Consider the following 16,095-nt stretch of genomic DNA (forward strand, 5'->3'; position numbering starts at 1 on the left):
TGGCCAGCCGCTGGCTGCCCAGAGAACAGATTTGTCCTGGACGTCTGTCACGGCCCAGTCTCTGGGTACCAGAGGTGGGTGCTGACTCGCCGCGCTCTTCCCTCTTTAACTCCCCTGCACCATGACAGCCAATTGCCAAATCCAGGGCTGGGCGAGGACAGGCAGCCAGTGAAGATTTCAACCAGAGGACACCGGTGATGTTTTGTAACCTTCACCTTCGGGCTGAGTCAAGGTTGGCCTGAGAGGCCTGTGCCCAGCAGGAGGCGAGAACATGCACACAGCACTGTCCGCACCTCTGAAGCCACAGCATGTGCAGGAAGGACACCAGCTTGCAGTCTCCACGGAGCAAGAGCCCTACACGCTCTGCAGCGCCCGTCCCAGCTCTCCTTGCGGACCCTGTCCACAGACACCAAGTACTCCCGTCTGGAGACTCTCCAGCTCGAGTCCTTGCTCAGGACTGCTGGGGCTTCTCCCGCTGGGCTCCTCTCCAGGCTCAGCTGTCCTACTCGATGTACACGAAGCCTCCTCCTCCCTCACTTGCAGACAGCAACGTCCGGATGTGGGTCTGAGTCCCTGCATCCCTGCCCCTTCCGCTGCCCCCACGGCAGACACCTCAGTTCCCTGAGAGCCCCTCAGCTGATGCCTCAGCCACTGAACCTCATGTCCTTCCAGGCACGGCTCCAAGGTCACTTGCTCCTGGACGCTGTGAGCACAGTCTCCATCCAGGCTTCCTGTCCACCTCTCGGGTCCTGGACGCAGCACGTGAGTGAAGCAGGCCAGTGTCCTTTTGCTCCTTAAACATGTGAGCTCCGACTCTGCTTATCTGGACACCCCCGTGCCCGGTGATGAGCCCGCTGCCCAGACAAGGAGCCCGCCCCCTGGCACTTCCTGACGTGATGTTTTTTATGAACTACTGACGGCTACGCTGCCTCAGGGGAGTCTCCGGAAGCCATTCTTCCAAGGGCATATGCTCACTTCACGTCCTTGTGTCACAGGCCGGTATTTCCTGCAGTATTTCCAGCTTTTTCGTTATTATTACACTTGTTACTGTGACCTGGGATTAGACAGGTGGGACGCTCAGATGGCTTTCCCACCAAAGTGTTTTTTCATTAAGGCGTGTGTACTGCTTTTTGAGACAACACGCCGTTGCACACTTCGTGGACCACAGCACAGAGTAAACGTGACTTTCATGCCCACCGAGAAGCCTGGAAGCTCGTCTGACGTGCACCAGAGCTATACGCATTATCGAAATACGCGCCACAGGGATACGCGTACTGCGAATCACCTTATTCTGACACACGTGCCTGCTGTGTCTCCAAGGCGGGCCTGCGATCCCTGGAAAGCCGTCAGAGTGACAGTTACCACAGTCTTATAAGTAGAAACAATGAATCTTAGAAGGCAGCAGAAGAACCTCATGAAAGAATACATATTAGTTCTCTGATGCAGAGCTGAAAAGGGGCAAAACCGCTATGTTTAGGGATTGCTATTTCGCTGGTTAAGAGAAAGATGCTGTAACTCTCCCTTCTACTTAGCAAGTGTCCTGTCCGCAGCGGCAGGTTGGGTGACATGGATGGTGTGTGTCCTTCGGGGCACAGAGGAAGGGGCAGGTGTAGCTGGGGACGGAGCTTGTCACCAGGGGAGGGCGGGAAAGACCCTGGGACCCCATGATTCCACACCAGAGCTGCTGTCAGCACGAACTGACCAATGTTCTAGAGTGAGTCAGTCCCCCTCAGACACCCCAACACACCCAGCACTCACACTTCCCAGAGACCACAGCACACAGGGATTCTTGCAGGAATGGTGGGCAGGAAAAGGACAGACCAGGAAAAGGACAGACAGTAGGACATCGGAAGGACACGTGGCCAGCCCCAAGGGCCTCACAGAGCCCAATCTATGGTCTCTGGGATACGCGCAAGGTCGCAGCGGGCTGACGGAGCGTGACGCACAGGAGGGGTGCAGGGACTCCCCCGAGGTTGTCCCCTGGTTGTAGGCACACGCCTGTTTGCTCATGAGAACATTCACCACACACGCAGCCCTTGCGACCTTCTCTGCACATGGTCTTGTCCGTGATGGAAAGTACCCAGGAGAGGGAGCAGAGATCTGAACTCAGCCGCACATGGTTCATGGGGTGGAGGGCCGTGGGGGACACCCCTGGGGCTCATGATCCAGCGTCACTCTTAATCCAGCAAAACGCTCTCCGGGGGGTCGGTGCGAGAAAGCATGCACAGGCCACTGCCTTTCATAAGAGGAAAAAGGAACGTGCCTGTCTGCAGACACTGGAGAGACGGTCGGGAAGAAGGGGCAGGAATTTATTACGCTTCCTGGGGCAGAATGGGGCCCCGGGGCCTCGGTGAGGCCCATTTCCATCGTTCCAGCAGCCGAGCAAGGGAACGTATCACTCATTCACAGCAATAAAGAACTAAACTCCACAGATCATTAACGATGTTGCTTGCACAAGGCCAGTCCTGAGGGGGCCATACTGGAACAACACAGAGACTGCAAAGAAACTCAGAGCCATTTCCGAAAAGTCCCCCAGCAACGTACAGCCGTATGCGTAAGCCACAGACCTCGCAGGCAGGTGAGCACGCCCCATCAGCTCCCGGGTCCCTACCTTTCTTGTTGAGCTGCAGGACGGAAGGGGGAGGAGTAGCCACTTTCATGGCCAGGCCGTAGGCTCCTCGGAAGGAGTGACTGTCCCTGACGATGAATGAGCCCGGCTCTTTGTCTTTCAGCATGGCGATGGCTGGGGAGGGAAGCAGAGACACTCACACGTTTGCCGGTGCCCACGTGGCCTGCCTGCACATGTGGCAGACGAGTGTTTTTGCAAACTGGGTCGGAGGGAGCAGGCACAGGCCTCTGGGGTAGGGTGGGGGTCTCGGTGACGACACATCGTTTTCAAGGGGAGCCTGATGGCAGAGGCTGCAGAGAGCACACCCCCACCCCCGCCATCTGGCACACATGACTCCTGCTTGTCCACGGCACCGGTGAGGCACAGGTGATGGCCCACAGTTGACCGCCCAGGAATGTGGTCCAACCGCCAGCCCAAGTGCTTGGGCCAAGTCCCAGTCTGCATGGCATGGTTGGGCAGAGGCGAGGTGCGAGGCTCTCTCCCATCCTCGAAGCTCTCTCCCGTCCTCGCGCAGTCCTGCCTGATGCCCGTGTGGCACTGTACTCAGACTGAGTCCTTCCAACCAAGCAGACGGAAAGATCGAAAGGATGGCCCCCAAAAGTTACTGAATGTTTAACCCAAATCCCACGATTCCCCCACAGGCTTGGTGCAGCCCTGGGAGGGCCCGCACTTGACCTCAACGACCAAGTCCAAGGGTGCTGGGGCTGGTGGGGAGGTGGTGCCCACGGACCCCAGCAGGCTTCTGCTCATGGCCGATGCCTGCATCTGGGGGCTGGGCATGCGCTATTCTGCGGGCACAGGAACAGATTTCTGACAAATGACCCGTCTTCAACCCTGCTATACCTCACCAGGCGTTTTGGTTTCCCCATTTAACTTCATGATCTTATTTCGCTGGAGGTGGGGGGGGCGGTGGACAGAGGTGCCCCAGCGTCATGGGCCACAGACGGAGAAGAGCTTGAGGACAATGTCAGACCCTGTTCTGAAACAGAACAAGGGGGACCCGTCCTGCAAGGCGATGAGGCCCGTGAGGGTCTCCCACTCCCCTGTGAGGTCAGTGGAATCAGTGGTCGTGTCTCCACCGCCTCCCGCAGCTGGTGCTTCCAGAGCCGCACCGCAGAGGCCCAGCCAGTGCTGCCGACACAGCTCTACTCTGTCTCTACTCTGCCTGGTGGTCCTCTCCCCTCCTGTGGCATTTTTACATTCGGTTTAGGAAAAATCCTGAGCAATCCACCCGGCCACGGGGATACGGACCAGCTGCACCCCGAAGACGCTATTCCACTTTCAGTTCCCATTCCTCCTGCGTGTCCCTGACGTTTCACTGTAGCTTTTCCAGAAAAAGGCACATCCCTGGCACTCGCCACCTGCCTCCAAGGTGGAGCCCCAGCTGCTCCGGCAGCCCGGCCGGCCTGCCCAGCCCGGACGCGCACCAGTGGAGCAGGTGGTCTGCACAGAATTTTCTGGAACATGGCATGTCACAGGCCCTTCACAGCCCCTCTGGCTGGACAAGGTGCTGGGCTCACAGCCTCCATCTCGGGGGCTCCCATACCACGGGCAGGGAGGGGACAACAATGCAGCACGCGGCCATGCAGAGCCCGGACCGAGCTGAGCAGCACTGCCCCAAAGGCCAAATCAGGGAATCAGAGGGCTCTCTGGGCCGCGGGCCACCCCCCAACGGAACATGACAATAGGTTCCTTGAGCTCAGGGGAAGAAAGGCACATTCTTACCATTTTTATGAGCTACTTAATTGAATAGAAGAATTCCAGAGAGAAAGCAGAATGCTGCTGTTTGCCAGCGACTTAACTGTTTCTCTCCAGGCAGGTGGGGAAAAAGGCTCAGGACGACACCAGATGACTTTCTCCCCGAAATGCTGTCCCCGCTCAGCCCCACGCCTGCCAGCAGTCCCCGGGGTTCCTCTGGGAGGATCTCGGGGATGACCAGCCTGTCCCAGCAACCCTGCGAATCCTGCTGTGAGATGGCAGGGGCTCACCCCCAGGGCTGCCTCGTAGGACCGCCTCCCGCCCAGACCCCTCTTTCATTCGTCCTGCGGAAGGAGTGGCATTAGTGGATCAAACACAGATCTCAGATGTTGGGGCAGGAGTGCACACACAGATGCCGTGCAGCACGAGTGTGAGGCCCGAGGTTACACCCGGCACACGCCCCCTTAGCGAGCGCATGTCTATTTGCCGCAGACAAACATAGATGCACAGACGTCGGGGTGTTGGAGAGACCTCTGTCCTTCCTCCTGACCGTTGGCCCCTGTGGCTCAGGTCCCAGACAGGAACAGGGAACCTCTTCCTGGGACGGCCTGTCACACTTTCCACGGGGGTGCCCTAACCCTTCACCCTGGGGCCGTGCCCCTCCGACGTCGCCACCCCGAGGTCCCGCCCCGCCCACGCACCTTGCTCTCTGGAGATATCCGCCTTGTACCAGAATTTGGATGTGTCTTGGACGAAGTTCACGGACACGTGCTTATCACCCGGGTTATCTGAGAGAGAGAAGGCAAGAACTCTCTGGACGGTTTATTGCCGCCTGTCACCTCTCATGGAGCCCGGTGCTCTAAGTCCAGCCCAGGGCAGGGACGGTGTGTCTTGGGGAAGGAGCGCCGTCTGGCTCGTGGGGACCGGCTGGGGTGCAGTAGGCAGCGCATGCTTCCCAACACAGGCAGCACAGACCCAGCGTGACAGGCGGCCAGTGCAGTGTGGCTTAATCCTGCCGGAGCCTCGTCTTACACATCTGAACTCTTGCATTAAATACTGGATGAACTTACTGAACTCGAGAACAAAAGGTTATTTTCAAAGAACGAGGATTCCGAGTGGCGGGAGAAACAGAAGCTGACGGGGCCGTGTGCAGAGCAGAGGGGAACAGAGGACAACAAAGAAAACACCCCGATGGGCCGCTCTGGGCTTGGCTCTCAAGTTGCCACCCTGAATTCCAGCCCCCCGCCCCAACTGAGTGAATGCACACAGGGTCGGGGGGGGGCAGGTGCCCACCATGGCTGACACGTGCCTACCTGGGGAGGGCGCTGCGGCCTCCAGAGGCTTGGGGAAGTCCGGGAGGACGTTTGGGAATGGGATGCTCATGGTGCTTCCACTGTGCGGGCTGGAGAAGCCACTGGAGGAGGGGGAGGCCGAACCCAAAGACCGGTCCCCCTCTGAGGCTCGCTTCTTCTCGGGAAGGGGCGGCTGCCCGGGCAGGGTCAGGCCCTGGCCCGGCAGGACCGGGCTGTGGTGGCTGCTGTGGCCAGGAGTCACCGTGAGAAAGCCGTGGGACAGGAAGCCGTTGTCGGCCGCCGCTGTCCGCGGGGTGCCAGGGGCCTGGGGGGCTCCGTGGGAATGAGCCAGCAAGGCCCCTGGGTCCTCTGCCGGGGGAAGGCCACTTCCCACGGGAGCCGTGCCGAAGCTCAGGAAGGCCTGGCCACCTGGGGGGCCCACAGCTTCGGGGGGCTCTGCCAGGGACAGCTCATGGTTGTGGAAAGAGGCCTGGAACTCCGCAGGCGGGCGGTGGGGCCGCCCGGGGCCGTCAGGACCGGGGCTGGAGAACTCTTCAGCGCTGAGACTTCCTGCCGGTCGGCTGCTCCCCAGCAGAGCCGGGGTGGCCTTGGGGCTGCTCTCCACCCACGGGAGCTCGGCCGAAGAAGGGCTGTGGGAAACATGCAGCAATCAGAACGCCGTCCTAGGAGATGCCCCAAGGCCACCAAGGGTCCTGTGGACGGCGAGGACAGGGATGGGCACTGGTGCTGAGGCTTGGCCCAAGACGTCGGAAGTCAGACACTGCCGTTCTCCCCTCCCCATCACCGCGCACCCCAGATGCTCTGCCCCCCACACCAATGGACACCTGCCCTGCCCCTTCCTTCCTTGGTCTTCACCCAGCAAAGGTCCCTCCCCTCGAAACAAAAGTCAACTGTGGCCCCGTGTCCAGCTCGCAGACCATGTCCCTCTGATGCCAACCACATGGTGCGCCATGTGCGCTCCTGTGAGAACATCGTCCCCTGGGTGCAGACTGTGTCCCCCGCTTTCCTCTCTCTCCTCCCCGGAGACCTAGCACTGGTGCCCGACTCAGTTTCCAGTAAGTGCCTGCTGGATAGCCAACTGCTTAAGGGATCCCAGTGAGAAGGTGAGAAGTTGGGGCTCCCAGGTGACTCCGTGCGTTAAGCTGAGTCAAGGTCTCAGCTCAGGTCTTGATCCCAAGGTTGTGATTTCAAGCCTCATATTGGGCTCTCACAAAACAGAAACACATTTAAAAAAAAAAAAAAAAAGGAACATGAGAAGTTACCATATCCAGAATGGGGACTTCCCAGATCAAGGGTATCAGAAGGTACCACACAGTTAGAAATCCAGAAAGTCAACTGCCAGAAATCCAGAAAGTCAACCGCCAAGCCCCACATCACACACACACTTGACCTGCAAACCCTTTGCGCTCTGGGTGGGATGAATCAGCGGAGCCCCCCCTTGCACAGAGGCAGGAGGCAGAATGTGGACCCCGAACTGGGGCACTGTGTCCTCGCACAGGGAGCCGCTCAGGAGACATTCCTACACTGTGCCCGTGCAGTGGCTCCACGGCCGTCCCTTGCCAAGCGCCCACACGTCTCTGTCTGCACCCCCCTTCCGCCCTCCCCGCCACTGGGGGGGTGTCCCCGCACTTTCCCGAACACCGGCACAACTTCCACGTCCCCAGGCCACCACCACCCTGCCCGCCAGCCCCGGCTGTGGAGGGACACCTAGCCCCGGCTGCCCCCCCCCCCCCCCCCCCGCTCCCGCCGCAGCTCAGAGTGCGTGTCACAGACGCCCGGTCCTTAACTGGCCCATGTTCCCAGACTCCAGCTGCCCGTGTGGTCCCCAAGTGCTTGGCCTGTCAACACCGGGGTGGGGGGGGGGCGCTCTCCGGAGTCTGCCTGTGACTGCATTTCTGAAGCACGACCGTTATGCAGAGTGGCCGGGTGTCAGCTGCAGGTCGAGCGCCCCGTCCTCCCTTCCCGGGGCCCGCGGTCAGGTCTGCGGGAGTCCTCAAGGGCCCATCTCCCTACCTGTCCCGCCGCTGGCTGGGGCTGCCGCTGGAGCCGGTGCAGGAGGACACGAACGCCCGCTGAAAGGCAGGTCCCGCCGGCACGTCGGCCCGGAGCGCCGCAGGTCTGGGCCCCCCGGGGCTCTCGGACATCCCCGCCGCGCGATGCAGGATCTCAGCACAGCCTCGAGTATCTGCAGTGGGAGAGCAGGACGAGACGCGCTTACAGGCCTGGTCCCTGTACTGGAAGGAGCGGGGTCGCTTCCGGACATGCAGGCCACAGGTCCCATTCGAATCGAGGAATCGAGGGGCCCGATTCTACCACGTGTGGGTCGCTCTTGCCTGGCACGCTCCCCAAAGGCAGGACAGGACGCAGAACACACGCCCAGCGCCTGGCTCAGCACGCTGGCTGAGCGGAGGAGCCTCGTGCAAGGTCGTCTGCAAGGACAAGGGCGTGCAGCCCATGCAGCCTCGCCCCTGAAGGCCGGGTACTGACCGACGGAGTCCGCCCAGCCCACAGGTGCTCACTTCAGAAAGGGCCTGGCCTTTTCCCTGCGCACCGGCAGCAGCCGCACCAGAGTAGACCCGTGTCCAGGGCGTGCACGCCTGGGGCTGCGGCCAGGTGACCGCGGAAGCTCTGTCTGTCCCCAGCTGGGAGCTGGGTCCACACGCCGGGCCGAGAGCTTTCCGGTACAAACACGGCCCTGCCAGCTGGTGTCCTCACCCTGGCAGGGGGCACAGACCCTGGCCCAGCCCCTGTCGCTCGGGGCGTGAGAGGCCAAACACAGTGAAAACCTGCTGTTTAACACCAAGCCCGCACACTCCACCGAATTTTACATGCTTCTGTGACAAAATGCCCACCTGCTTGAGGCCCAGCATCACCATCATTTTCTGGATATTTTTTAAAATCTTGTTTTTTTTTTTTGGTTTTTTTTTTTTGGATTTTATTAGTTTGACAGAGACACAGTGAGAGAGGGAGCACAAGCAGGGAGTATGGGCGCAGGAGAAGCAGGCTCCCCGCAGAGCAGAGAGCCCGATGCAGGGCTTGATCCCAGGACCCTGAGATCATGACCTGAGCCGAAGGCAGAGGCTTAACCCGCTGAGCCACCCAGGCGCCCCCCTCCTTTTTTTTTAAAACTCAGCTTTAAGAACAGCACAAATCTACCAGGGTCGATGACAACATCGTAGGAATACGGGCTATTCTGGTTTCCGCTTTACAACAAGGGGGGGGCGGATGAAGTTCCTGAAAACCCCGCATCATTCCCATCACTCATTTCTGGGAACGGGGAGCGGCAAGCGCGAGTCACACGTCCCGGCCACAGACCCACTTGCAGCACGTGGATGGGAGGCCGAACCCAGGCCCACTAAACCCGAGGCTGAGGCTGAGCTGCGCGGCACCGGGACCGCAGGGACGTGGGGAGCCGACCCGAGCGCAGCCGCCCCTGCTGGCCTTTCGGGATCCTCGGCTGGGAACGCGGGGCCCGACCTCTGCCCCCAAGATGGAAGTGGCTGCTGAAGACGGAAGAACAAGCAGGGATTTCAACACCTCCGTGGTGGGACCGAAATACGACCAGCGGGGCTCAACGCACTGACCTCGGATTTACCTCGGATTTAAGGGGAGGGCCCTGAAGGCTACGCTGTGGGGACACCAGCACCAGAAACAGACGCGCCCCCCGGATCTCAGTAGTGTGCCCCCGAGAAAACCTCCCTCTCCGGAAGTAGACATCACCCTCCAGAGCCTGCCTCTGTCTATTACGGATCGACGGATGGATCCATCCACCGGCCCATCATCCACGCATCCACCCATCCAACTGCCTCCCGCCATCCATCCCTCTGCCCAGCTGACCATCTAATCGTCTACCACCCATCCATCCATCCACCTACTTTCCTATTTGTTTTTCTGTAAATTTCAGACATAATTCAAATATTTACTTTTAAAAACAGACCAGGCATGCTAGTAACGGGTACCAGAACAAAGAAATGAAAACAAAGACCAAAAAAGAGAAGGAGAAAGGGAGAAAGAGCCACAGCTGTATATGCGTTAGAGGTCAAGACACGCCCTTGAAAATAAGTAAGTGGAAACCGTTTCAGAAAAATACAGAACCTCACAGAAGAACGGGGGAACGTTAGGAATAACTGAGTAGAAATCCTAGGATGACGTACAAACACAGTTAACGAAATGAAGCAGGAGGCCGACGAACCCATCGGCAGATGCGCGAGCTGGGACAAGTCAGAGGCCAGAAGCAGGGGAAGGAAAGGCATGGAAGACGGGGACGGGGACGGGGACGGTGCCGTGCGGGACGCGATGAGCAATGTCTAATACATGCGCAACGGGGGCCCCGGAGGGGTGCAGGGACGAGCAAGGCACAGGCAGCCCAGGGAAGGATGTACTCAGAATTCTCCCGAACACGCTGAAGAAATTGAGCCACAGGTTCAGGAAAAAAAATCCATGAAATCAAAGCAGGAAGAGTTAAGAGAAATCCATACACACTCCTCGATGGCAGAAGCAATGAAAATCCAAGACCAGCCAGAGCGGCATCTTACGGGTCGGGGAGGGGGCGGGAGCCGACTTCAGTGCTGGCGCTTAAAGGCTCGGTTAGCCCGTCTTTACGGGAGCCCAACGCCCACGTCGTGTCTGGACAAACCGCACGTGAGTCCCAGGGGCGGGTACTGTGCCTGGTCCACGCGGACGCCCATGGTCACCAGGGCTGCGTCGTCCGCACGCTCACCTCCGACGCCTCCACAGCCCTGGGGCAGCGTGGTCTCAGTCCCAGTCGGGAGGCGCCCGACACGCCAGTGTGACCTTCCAGAAGGTTGTATTTTTAGGTCAAAAAACCTTCTAAAATACACATTTGTTGGGTGCCTGGGTGGCTCGGTCGGTGGAGCGGCTGGCTCTTGGTTTCGGGTCAGATCGGGATCTCAGGGTTGTGGGATGGAGCCCCGTGCTGGGCCTCCCTCCCACGCAACTGTTTTCTTCCTAGAAGAAATTATGTTCTCGATAGCGCATCCCTGTGTCCACCTCCCACATAAGACAGAGCTGCTGGGCGCCCACCACCGGTCAAAATGGTGCTGGCTGCCAGCCTCCGGTGAGCATGTTGCCAGAAGGTCAGCCTGCGGGCCTCAGAGGCCCCTGCCGGAAAGCTTCCTGGAGGGCTTCCTGGAGGAAGCACGTTCCATGGGAGGCTGAAAGCATGTGGGTTTCCAGTAAGCCAAGCGGATGCCACAGGAGTGGGGGTACCACCCAGGGCTCTGCTCCCAGCTGGGCCTCCACCGCTGGGCTGGTGCCGTGGAGCGCTTCACACCTGCTATGAATGAATGAATGAGTCCGCAGTGGCTCAGAAGTGACAGGAAGAAGTCCAGGGTGGGGTGTGGGTCTGACCCCAAGGAGTCACGCTGGACATCCCAATCACCCCCAGGCCAAGGAGCAGCACTGGACTCTGGGGTCAGGACTGCTTCTCAGTCCAGCCCACGGCGGATGACTGACGGCGCTCTCAGGGGTCCTGCTGCAGCCGCAGGGGCTGCCCGCTCCCATGTCCCCCACGACCCTGGGAAGCCCATGCCACGCCCGCAGGGCGCCTGAGATCACCACCAGCAGAGAAGAGGCAGGCGGGAAATAAGGTCGCGCTTTGTCCGTTACCCTGTCTCTGTTCCAGAAAACAGCAAACTCAGCGCTCCCCATGAAAGTGGCTTTGTTTGCAGCTCTGCACCAACACGGGGGCCGTGGCTGGGTTTGGTTCCCGGCCCTGGGCAACAGGACTTAATTAACCCTTCCATCTGGACGAGGGCCAGCCAAGGACCTCATTGTAGGGACACTGGCTTCCCGGCCACTTCTCCCGCACGGCCGGGCCTCTCTGTGCTCAGACACGCAAGCCAGCAAGGCACGGCGGCCACTACGGGGCTGCAGCCCCCACCGTCCAACCAGGAGTGGAGCCTTAGGAGAAGGGGCATGGCCTCTGTCCTCAGACACACAGGGTGCTAGGAACACGAGTCCACGAGCAGAAGAACACACCTGGTCCGGGAGTCTGGCCGCAGACCATTAGCACACACGGCATTCCTTCCAGACCGTGCACGCCAGGAGGGCAGATAGGACTTGTGCTGTTGAGCCTCTCCACCCCGCACATCCGTTCACAGCTACAGGGACATCTCCAAACGGGCTGTCTCTGGGCCCAGCCCCCTGTTCCGCACACTCAGCATCCATAGGCTCAGTTTGGGCCCAGAAGGGGCCCGGGGGTGCGGTGAGGGTCATCAAGAGTGGGGGAGGGGTCCTGTCTTAGAGGGAGCCTTGCAGGTGACACGGTGGCGGCTTTGCTCTGCGGTGGCACGTGTGGCTGCCTCGGAGGGAGCATGACCAGGTCGGCCCTCCGGCATCCCAGCGAGCGGCTGGCCTCAACCACTGTGTGGCAGTAAGACTTCTCCCTGGGGCCACAGCACGCCCCCCCGCAGGACGCGTCCACATGTGGGGGCGCTGGGAGCCGTGAGGGGGCGGCTGTGGGCCCTGCTTCCTCCAGGTCCCTGACGTCCCCCAGGCTAAGCACAGTCTGTGTTTCTCCTGAGAGTGTCTCACATTTCCCCTTTCCGGCTGACACCCAGAGGAGGGGGCACAATACGCTCAGTGTTTGGAAAGTGGGCCCCCGGCTTCCTGGTTCCCTCGGCCAGCTGGTGTCCTGGCGCCTGCAGGGACCCAGGACCGAGGGGCTGAGGATGGAAGAGGGAGGGAGATTGCCTCTCGCTCCGGGGCTCCCAGACCTTCCAGGACCTTCTGAGCCCAGGCTCCCCTTGGCTTCCTCTTCCTGCACTTCCTTTACCCGGAGCTCGGGTGACAGAGGGTCACAGGCTCTTTTCCAAAAGGTCTATTTTTAGACCACACTGGAGCTGCTGCAGGAGGTTCCGTGGGAAACGGGGTAGCATCTGCTCTCTGCCAGCCATGATTTCAATCACACAGAAGTCAGCAGGAGGAAGGGGACCTCACAGGCTCGCCACCTGCACGGCGGGAGCCGGCCAGATGCGAAGGTTCATGCACACACGCAGGGCCCACCGCGTCCTGCGCAACACCCAAGCCTGTGACGTCAGAACAAAACCAATGCTCCCCCCACCACCTTCACGCTGCAAGAGACCCTTATGAGGCACAGCAGTGACCACCAACCCGTCAATTACTGTTCGTAATTACAGACTGCCACGACACTTTCAGGTCGTCTTTAAAGACAGAAAAATTGGGGCACCTAGGTGGCTCAGTCAAGTGTCTGCCTTTGGCTCAGGTCATGATCTCAGGGTCCTGGGATCAAGTCCCGCACCGGGCTCTCTGCTCAGCGGGGAGCCTGCTTCCCCCTCTGCCTACTGCCTCCCTGCTTGATGGCTTTCTCTGATGAACAAATAAATAAAATCTCTCATAAACAAATAAATAAAATCTTCAAATAAATAAATAAAATCTTTAAAGACCAGTAAATAATATTTAGCAGGGCTCGCGATGATACTCGCCTTTCCTGGGGAACAAAGTGCAGTTTTGCTGTCTGACCACCAAGGCTGACCTCCGGGCTGTAAGAAGCAGGCTTCTTCTCAGTCAGCCTTTAGAAGCGAGTGTGACTCGTTAACGATGAGTCACTGACCATCATCGATCTGTCACCGATCGGTATCCATCTATCGGCCATTTTTCCGTCTCCATCCCCTGCCCTCCTGCTCACACCCTGGGACTACGGAGAACCGAGAGAATTCTGCGGAGTGTGTCTTAACACGTTTTTGGTCTCTGGCTCTGTATTTCCAGGTGTGACAGTCGGGGTGGTGGGGGAGGGGGCACCCAGTCCCCCAGGCTCTGGGTCACAAGTCACAGACCACTAGCCTCGTGCCCAGCCTCGGGGGCCCTCCAGGCTGCACGTGCAGAATCCCATCGACAAACATGAACTTAGATGTCTTCTAGGGTCTGTTCAGTGCTAAATTTAAAGCATTATTTTTAAGAGGCAAGACTTTGTATGGGAAGTTGGGTAGCAGTGATTTTTTTTTTTTTTTTTTAAAGGAAGTCCTTAATCTCAGAACGCTTCTGTTATTTGTCCAGAAACAACAGGCCATTGACCCAACCTTCTGGAAAGCAAAGGAAGGAGGGCCAGGCAGCCACAGATAACGAGCACTAATTAGGGGAAACCCCTGAAAGACTGGAAAGGCACACCATGCGTCTTGCTTGGTGAACACGGAAGTCACACGTCCGTGGCCCCACGGATATGCCGCCCACACAGAAGGAGCGGACCATGGCCCCCACGGGACGGCCCGAGCGTTCTCTTTGGTACGTCTTCTCAGAGCGTGAACGTGTTCCCTGGTCAGGTCAGCGTTTCCTGTGAGCAGCGGGAATGTCCCCCCAAGTGAAGGTGCCGGAAGCATCCCCCATTCTCACCCACCCCCCGCCCCGGCACAGCTCGGGGGGGCCCGGCCAGCACTGGGGTCGGGTCAGGGTTTCTGCCCAGGCGCAGGCGGGTGACCCTGCTGGGATGCCCTCCCCCAAACTGGATGTGCCCCCACCAGGGGCACGGAGAAGCCGGAGCTCGGCTAACGCAGCTCAGGCAGCTGGGCCCCGACCACGTCCCATGTCCACTCTGAGGCTCTCACTCCGACGTGCCGGCAAGGAGAGCCGTTTGCCCCCAGCTGGCAGCTGCCCCGTAGGGAATTCTAATGTAGAAAACAGTGAGACTCTTTCTTTCCTGCCCATGAGAGTTTCTGAGTGCTTCCCGCTCTTCAGGCGCACCGAGGGGTCCGGTCTCTAGGACGCTCACGGGGGCCCCTCCGCAACCCGCAGAGAACGAGCGCAGAACTGGCGTGTGCACCCGGGGAAACAAACTGCTTCCTTCTGCGGGACTGACGGGAGCACAGCGTCGGGGCTGGATGTCCTGGGGACACCGAGACCACCAGAGCCTGGGCCCGGGAGCTGGGTCTCCTCCCAGACCCAAGCCCCTCCCCAGCCCGGCACCCACCACTTGCCTCCTGCCTCCACAGATCTGACGCCCTGCAGACCTCATTCCCGTGGAACCACATGGTTCTGGCTCTTCTGTGTCCGGCGTCTGTCCTCGAGGCTCGTCCATGGGGGAGCGTGTATAAGAACGTCCTTCCTTCTTAGAGCTGATGTTGGGCCATTGCTGGTGGGCCACTTGGGTTTTATCCTCCGTCCCAGAGAGCACAGGTGTGGGCTCGGCTTTCGGGCTCCTGCGAGTGGCTCCAGGCTTCCTTCCGTGTTCTTTCCGCCAGCCACACGGGGGCTGGTCACCTGCAGCAGCGAGTGGCCCCAGCAATAGGAGATCTCGGTCTCCAAGTTGCGTCCCCTTGGGTGGGAGTTGCAGTAGACAGCGATGCCCACGGCAGATGGCCTTGGGCCCTGGGGACAGGACGCCAGGGAGGAGATGGAACCAAGAGGAGGAGAGCATGCGCACCTGCCGGAGGGCCGGCCGAGCAAAGAGTGGGTGTCCTGGGACTTACACACGGGTGCTAGAGCTTAGCAGCACGCACGGACTCCGCAAGACGCTGTCCAGGTGTGTCGGTGAGGACGCTGTCTCTGTGACCCCTGTTTGGTTCAGAGTCCCAAGTTCCCAGAATTATTCCAGCCCTGCACTGGGGCTGGGCCACTGGACAAGGAATCTTGATGCTTTCTTCCCTCGGGCACAAGCCCCAGCACATCTGGCTTTCCTCTGGTAAACGCCCACAGGCTTCACGCTCTAGTCAGCCACGGACCTTCTGCGGAAAGGTGTTAAAAGGGCCTTCAGCCTGGTGAAGACCGCTGACAACGCGCGGCCCCCAAGGAGCCTTTGGCCGCAGGACACCCTCCTCCCGGCATGACTGCACGGTAGAAACTCACCGTCACGCTCACAGAGCCTGGGCTCCGAACCTGCCTCTTGGCCGTGACGACAAAACCTCATTTCCCGTGGAAAATCTGACATAAATCTTCAACGTCCTTCCAGGATGCTCGTCTCCCAGAATCCCTGCCGTCTGGGGACCTGTATGGCCTGTATGACCCAGTGCAGGCAGCAACGGAGACCCCAGATGGCTAATGGGAGGTTTCTGCCCTAATTTCAGAAACCGTTAAGTCTGGGGATCGCAAGAGGTCATCGGTGCTCAGACCCTAAACCCAGGTCCCTAGCCAGGTAGCGGCACACTTAGCACACCTAACCCCCGGCTGGGACCACAGGATCTCAAGACCATGGACCCTGGGAAGTCAGCGCTGCATGTGCTGAGTGTGTGAAGCAGCATCAGTTTGTTATCAGTAATGACCAAACCTGTGGCACTTCCCAGGCTTACCTGGTCCTCATAACAACCACTCAGAATGCCGGCTGTCACAAGCTGACAGGCCAGGAGAACACGTCTTCCAGAAACCCCCTGCCTCGCCTGCTGGATGGGACTCCAGCGCCACGCCCATGTCCCCAGTCTCAGCTCTGCAGCGAAACACGCTCCTCTTCAGCCGGACCCAGCCTCCCTGGGTCGGAATCCCGGCATT

At 59.5% G+C, this 16,095-nt stretch overlaps 1 protein-coding gene across 9 annotated transcripts in view; it reads right to left on the minus strand.

Moving 5' to 3' along the window:
* TNS3 (tensin 3) overlaps nt 1-16,095 on the minus strand; it is a 201,800-nt gene that overhangs the window by 14,944 nt on the left and 170,761 nt on the right. For all 9 annotated transcript variants that reach the window (XM_032305050.1, XM_032305044.1, XM_032305045.1 and 6 more), the window contains 4 exons: nt 7,654-7,825; nt 5,641-6,269; nt 5,029-5,115; nt 2,612-2,743 (listed from right to left, as the gene is read on the minus strand). In XM_032305050.1, the coding sequence (XP_032160941.1) occupies nt 2,612-2,743; nt 5,029-5,115; nt 5,641-6,269; nt 7,654-7,825 (1,020 nt within the window). The remainder of the gene's footprint in view (nt 1-2,611; nt 2,744-5,028; nt 5,116-5,640; nt 6,270-7,653; nt 7,826-16,095) is intronic.

The sequence above is a fragment of the Mustela erminea genome, chromosome 11, assembly GCF_009829155.1.
Source record: "Mustela erminea isolate mMusErm1 chromosome 11, mMusErm1.Pri, whole genome shotgun sequence".
In the NCBI taxonomy this organism is placed as follows: domain Eukaryota; kingdom Metazoa; phylum Chordata; class Mammalia; order Carnivora; family Mustelidae; genus Mustela; species Mustela erminea.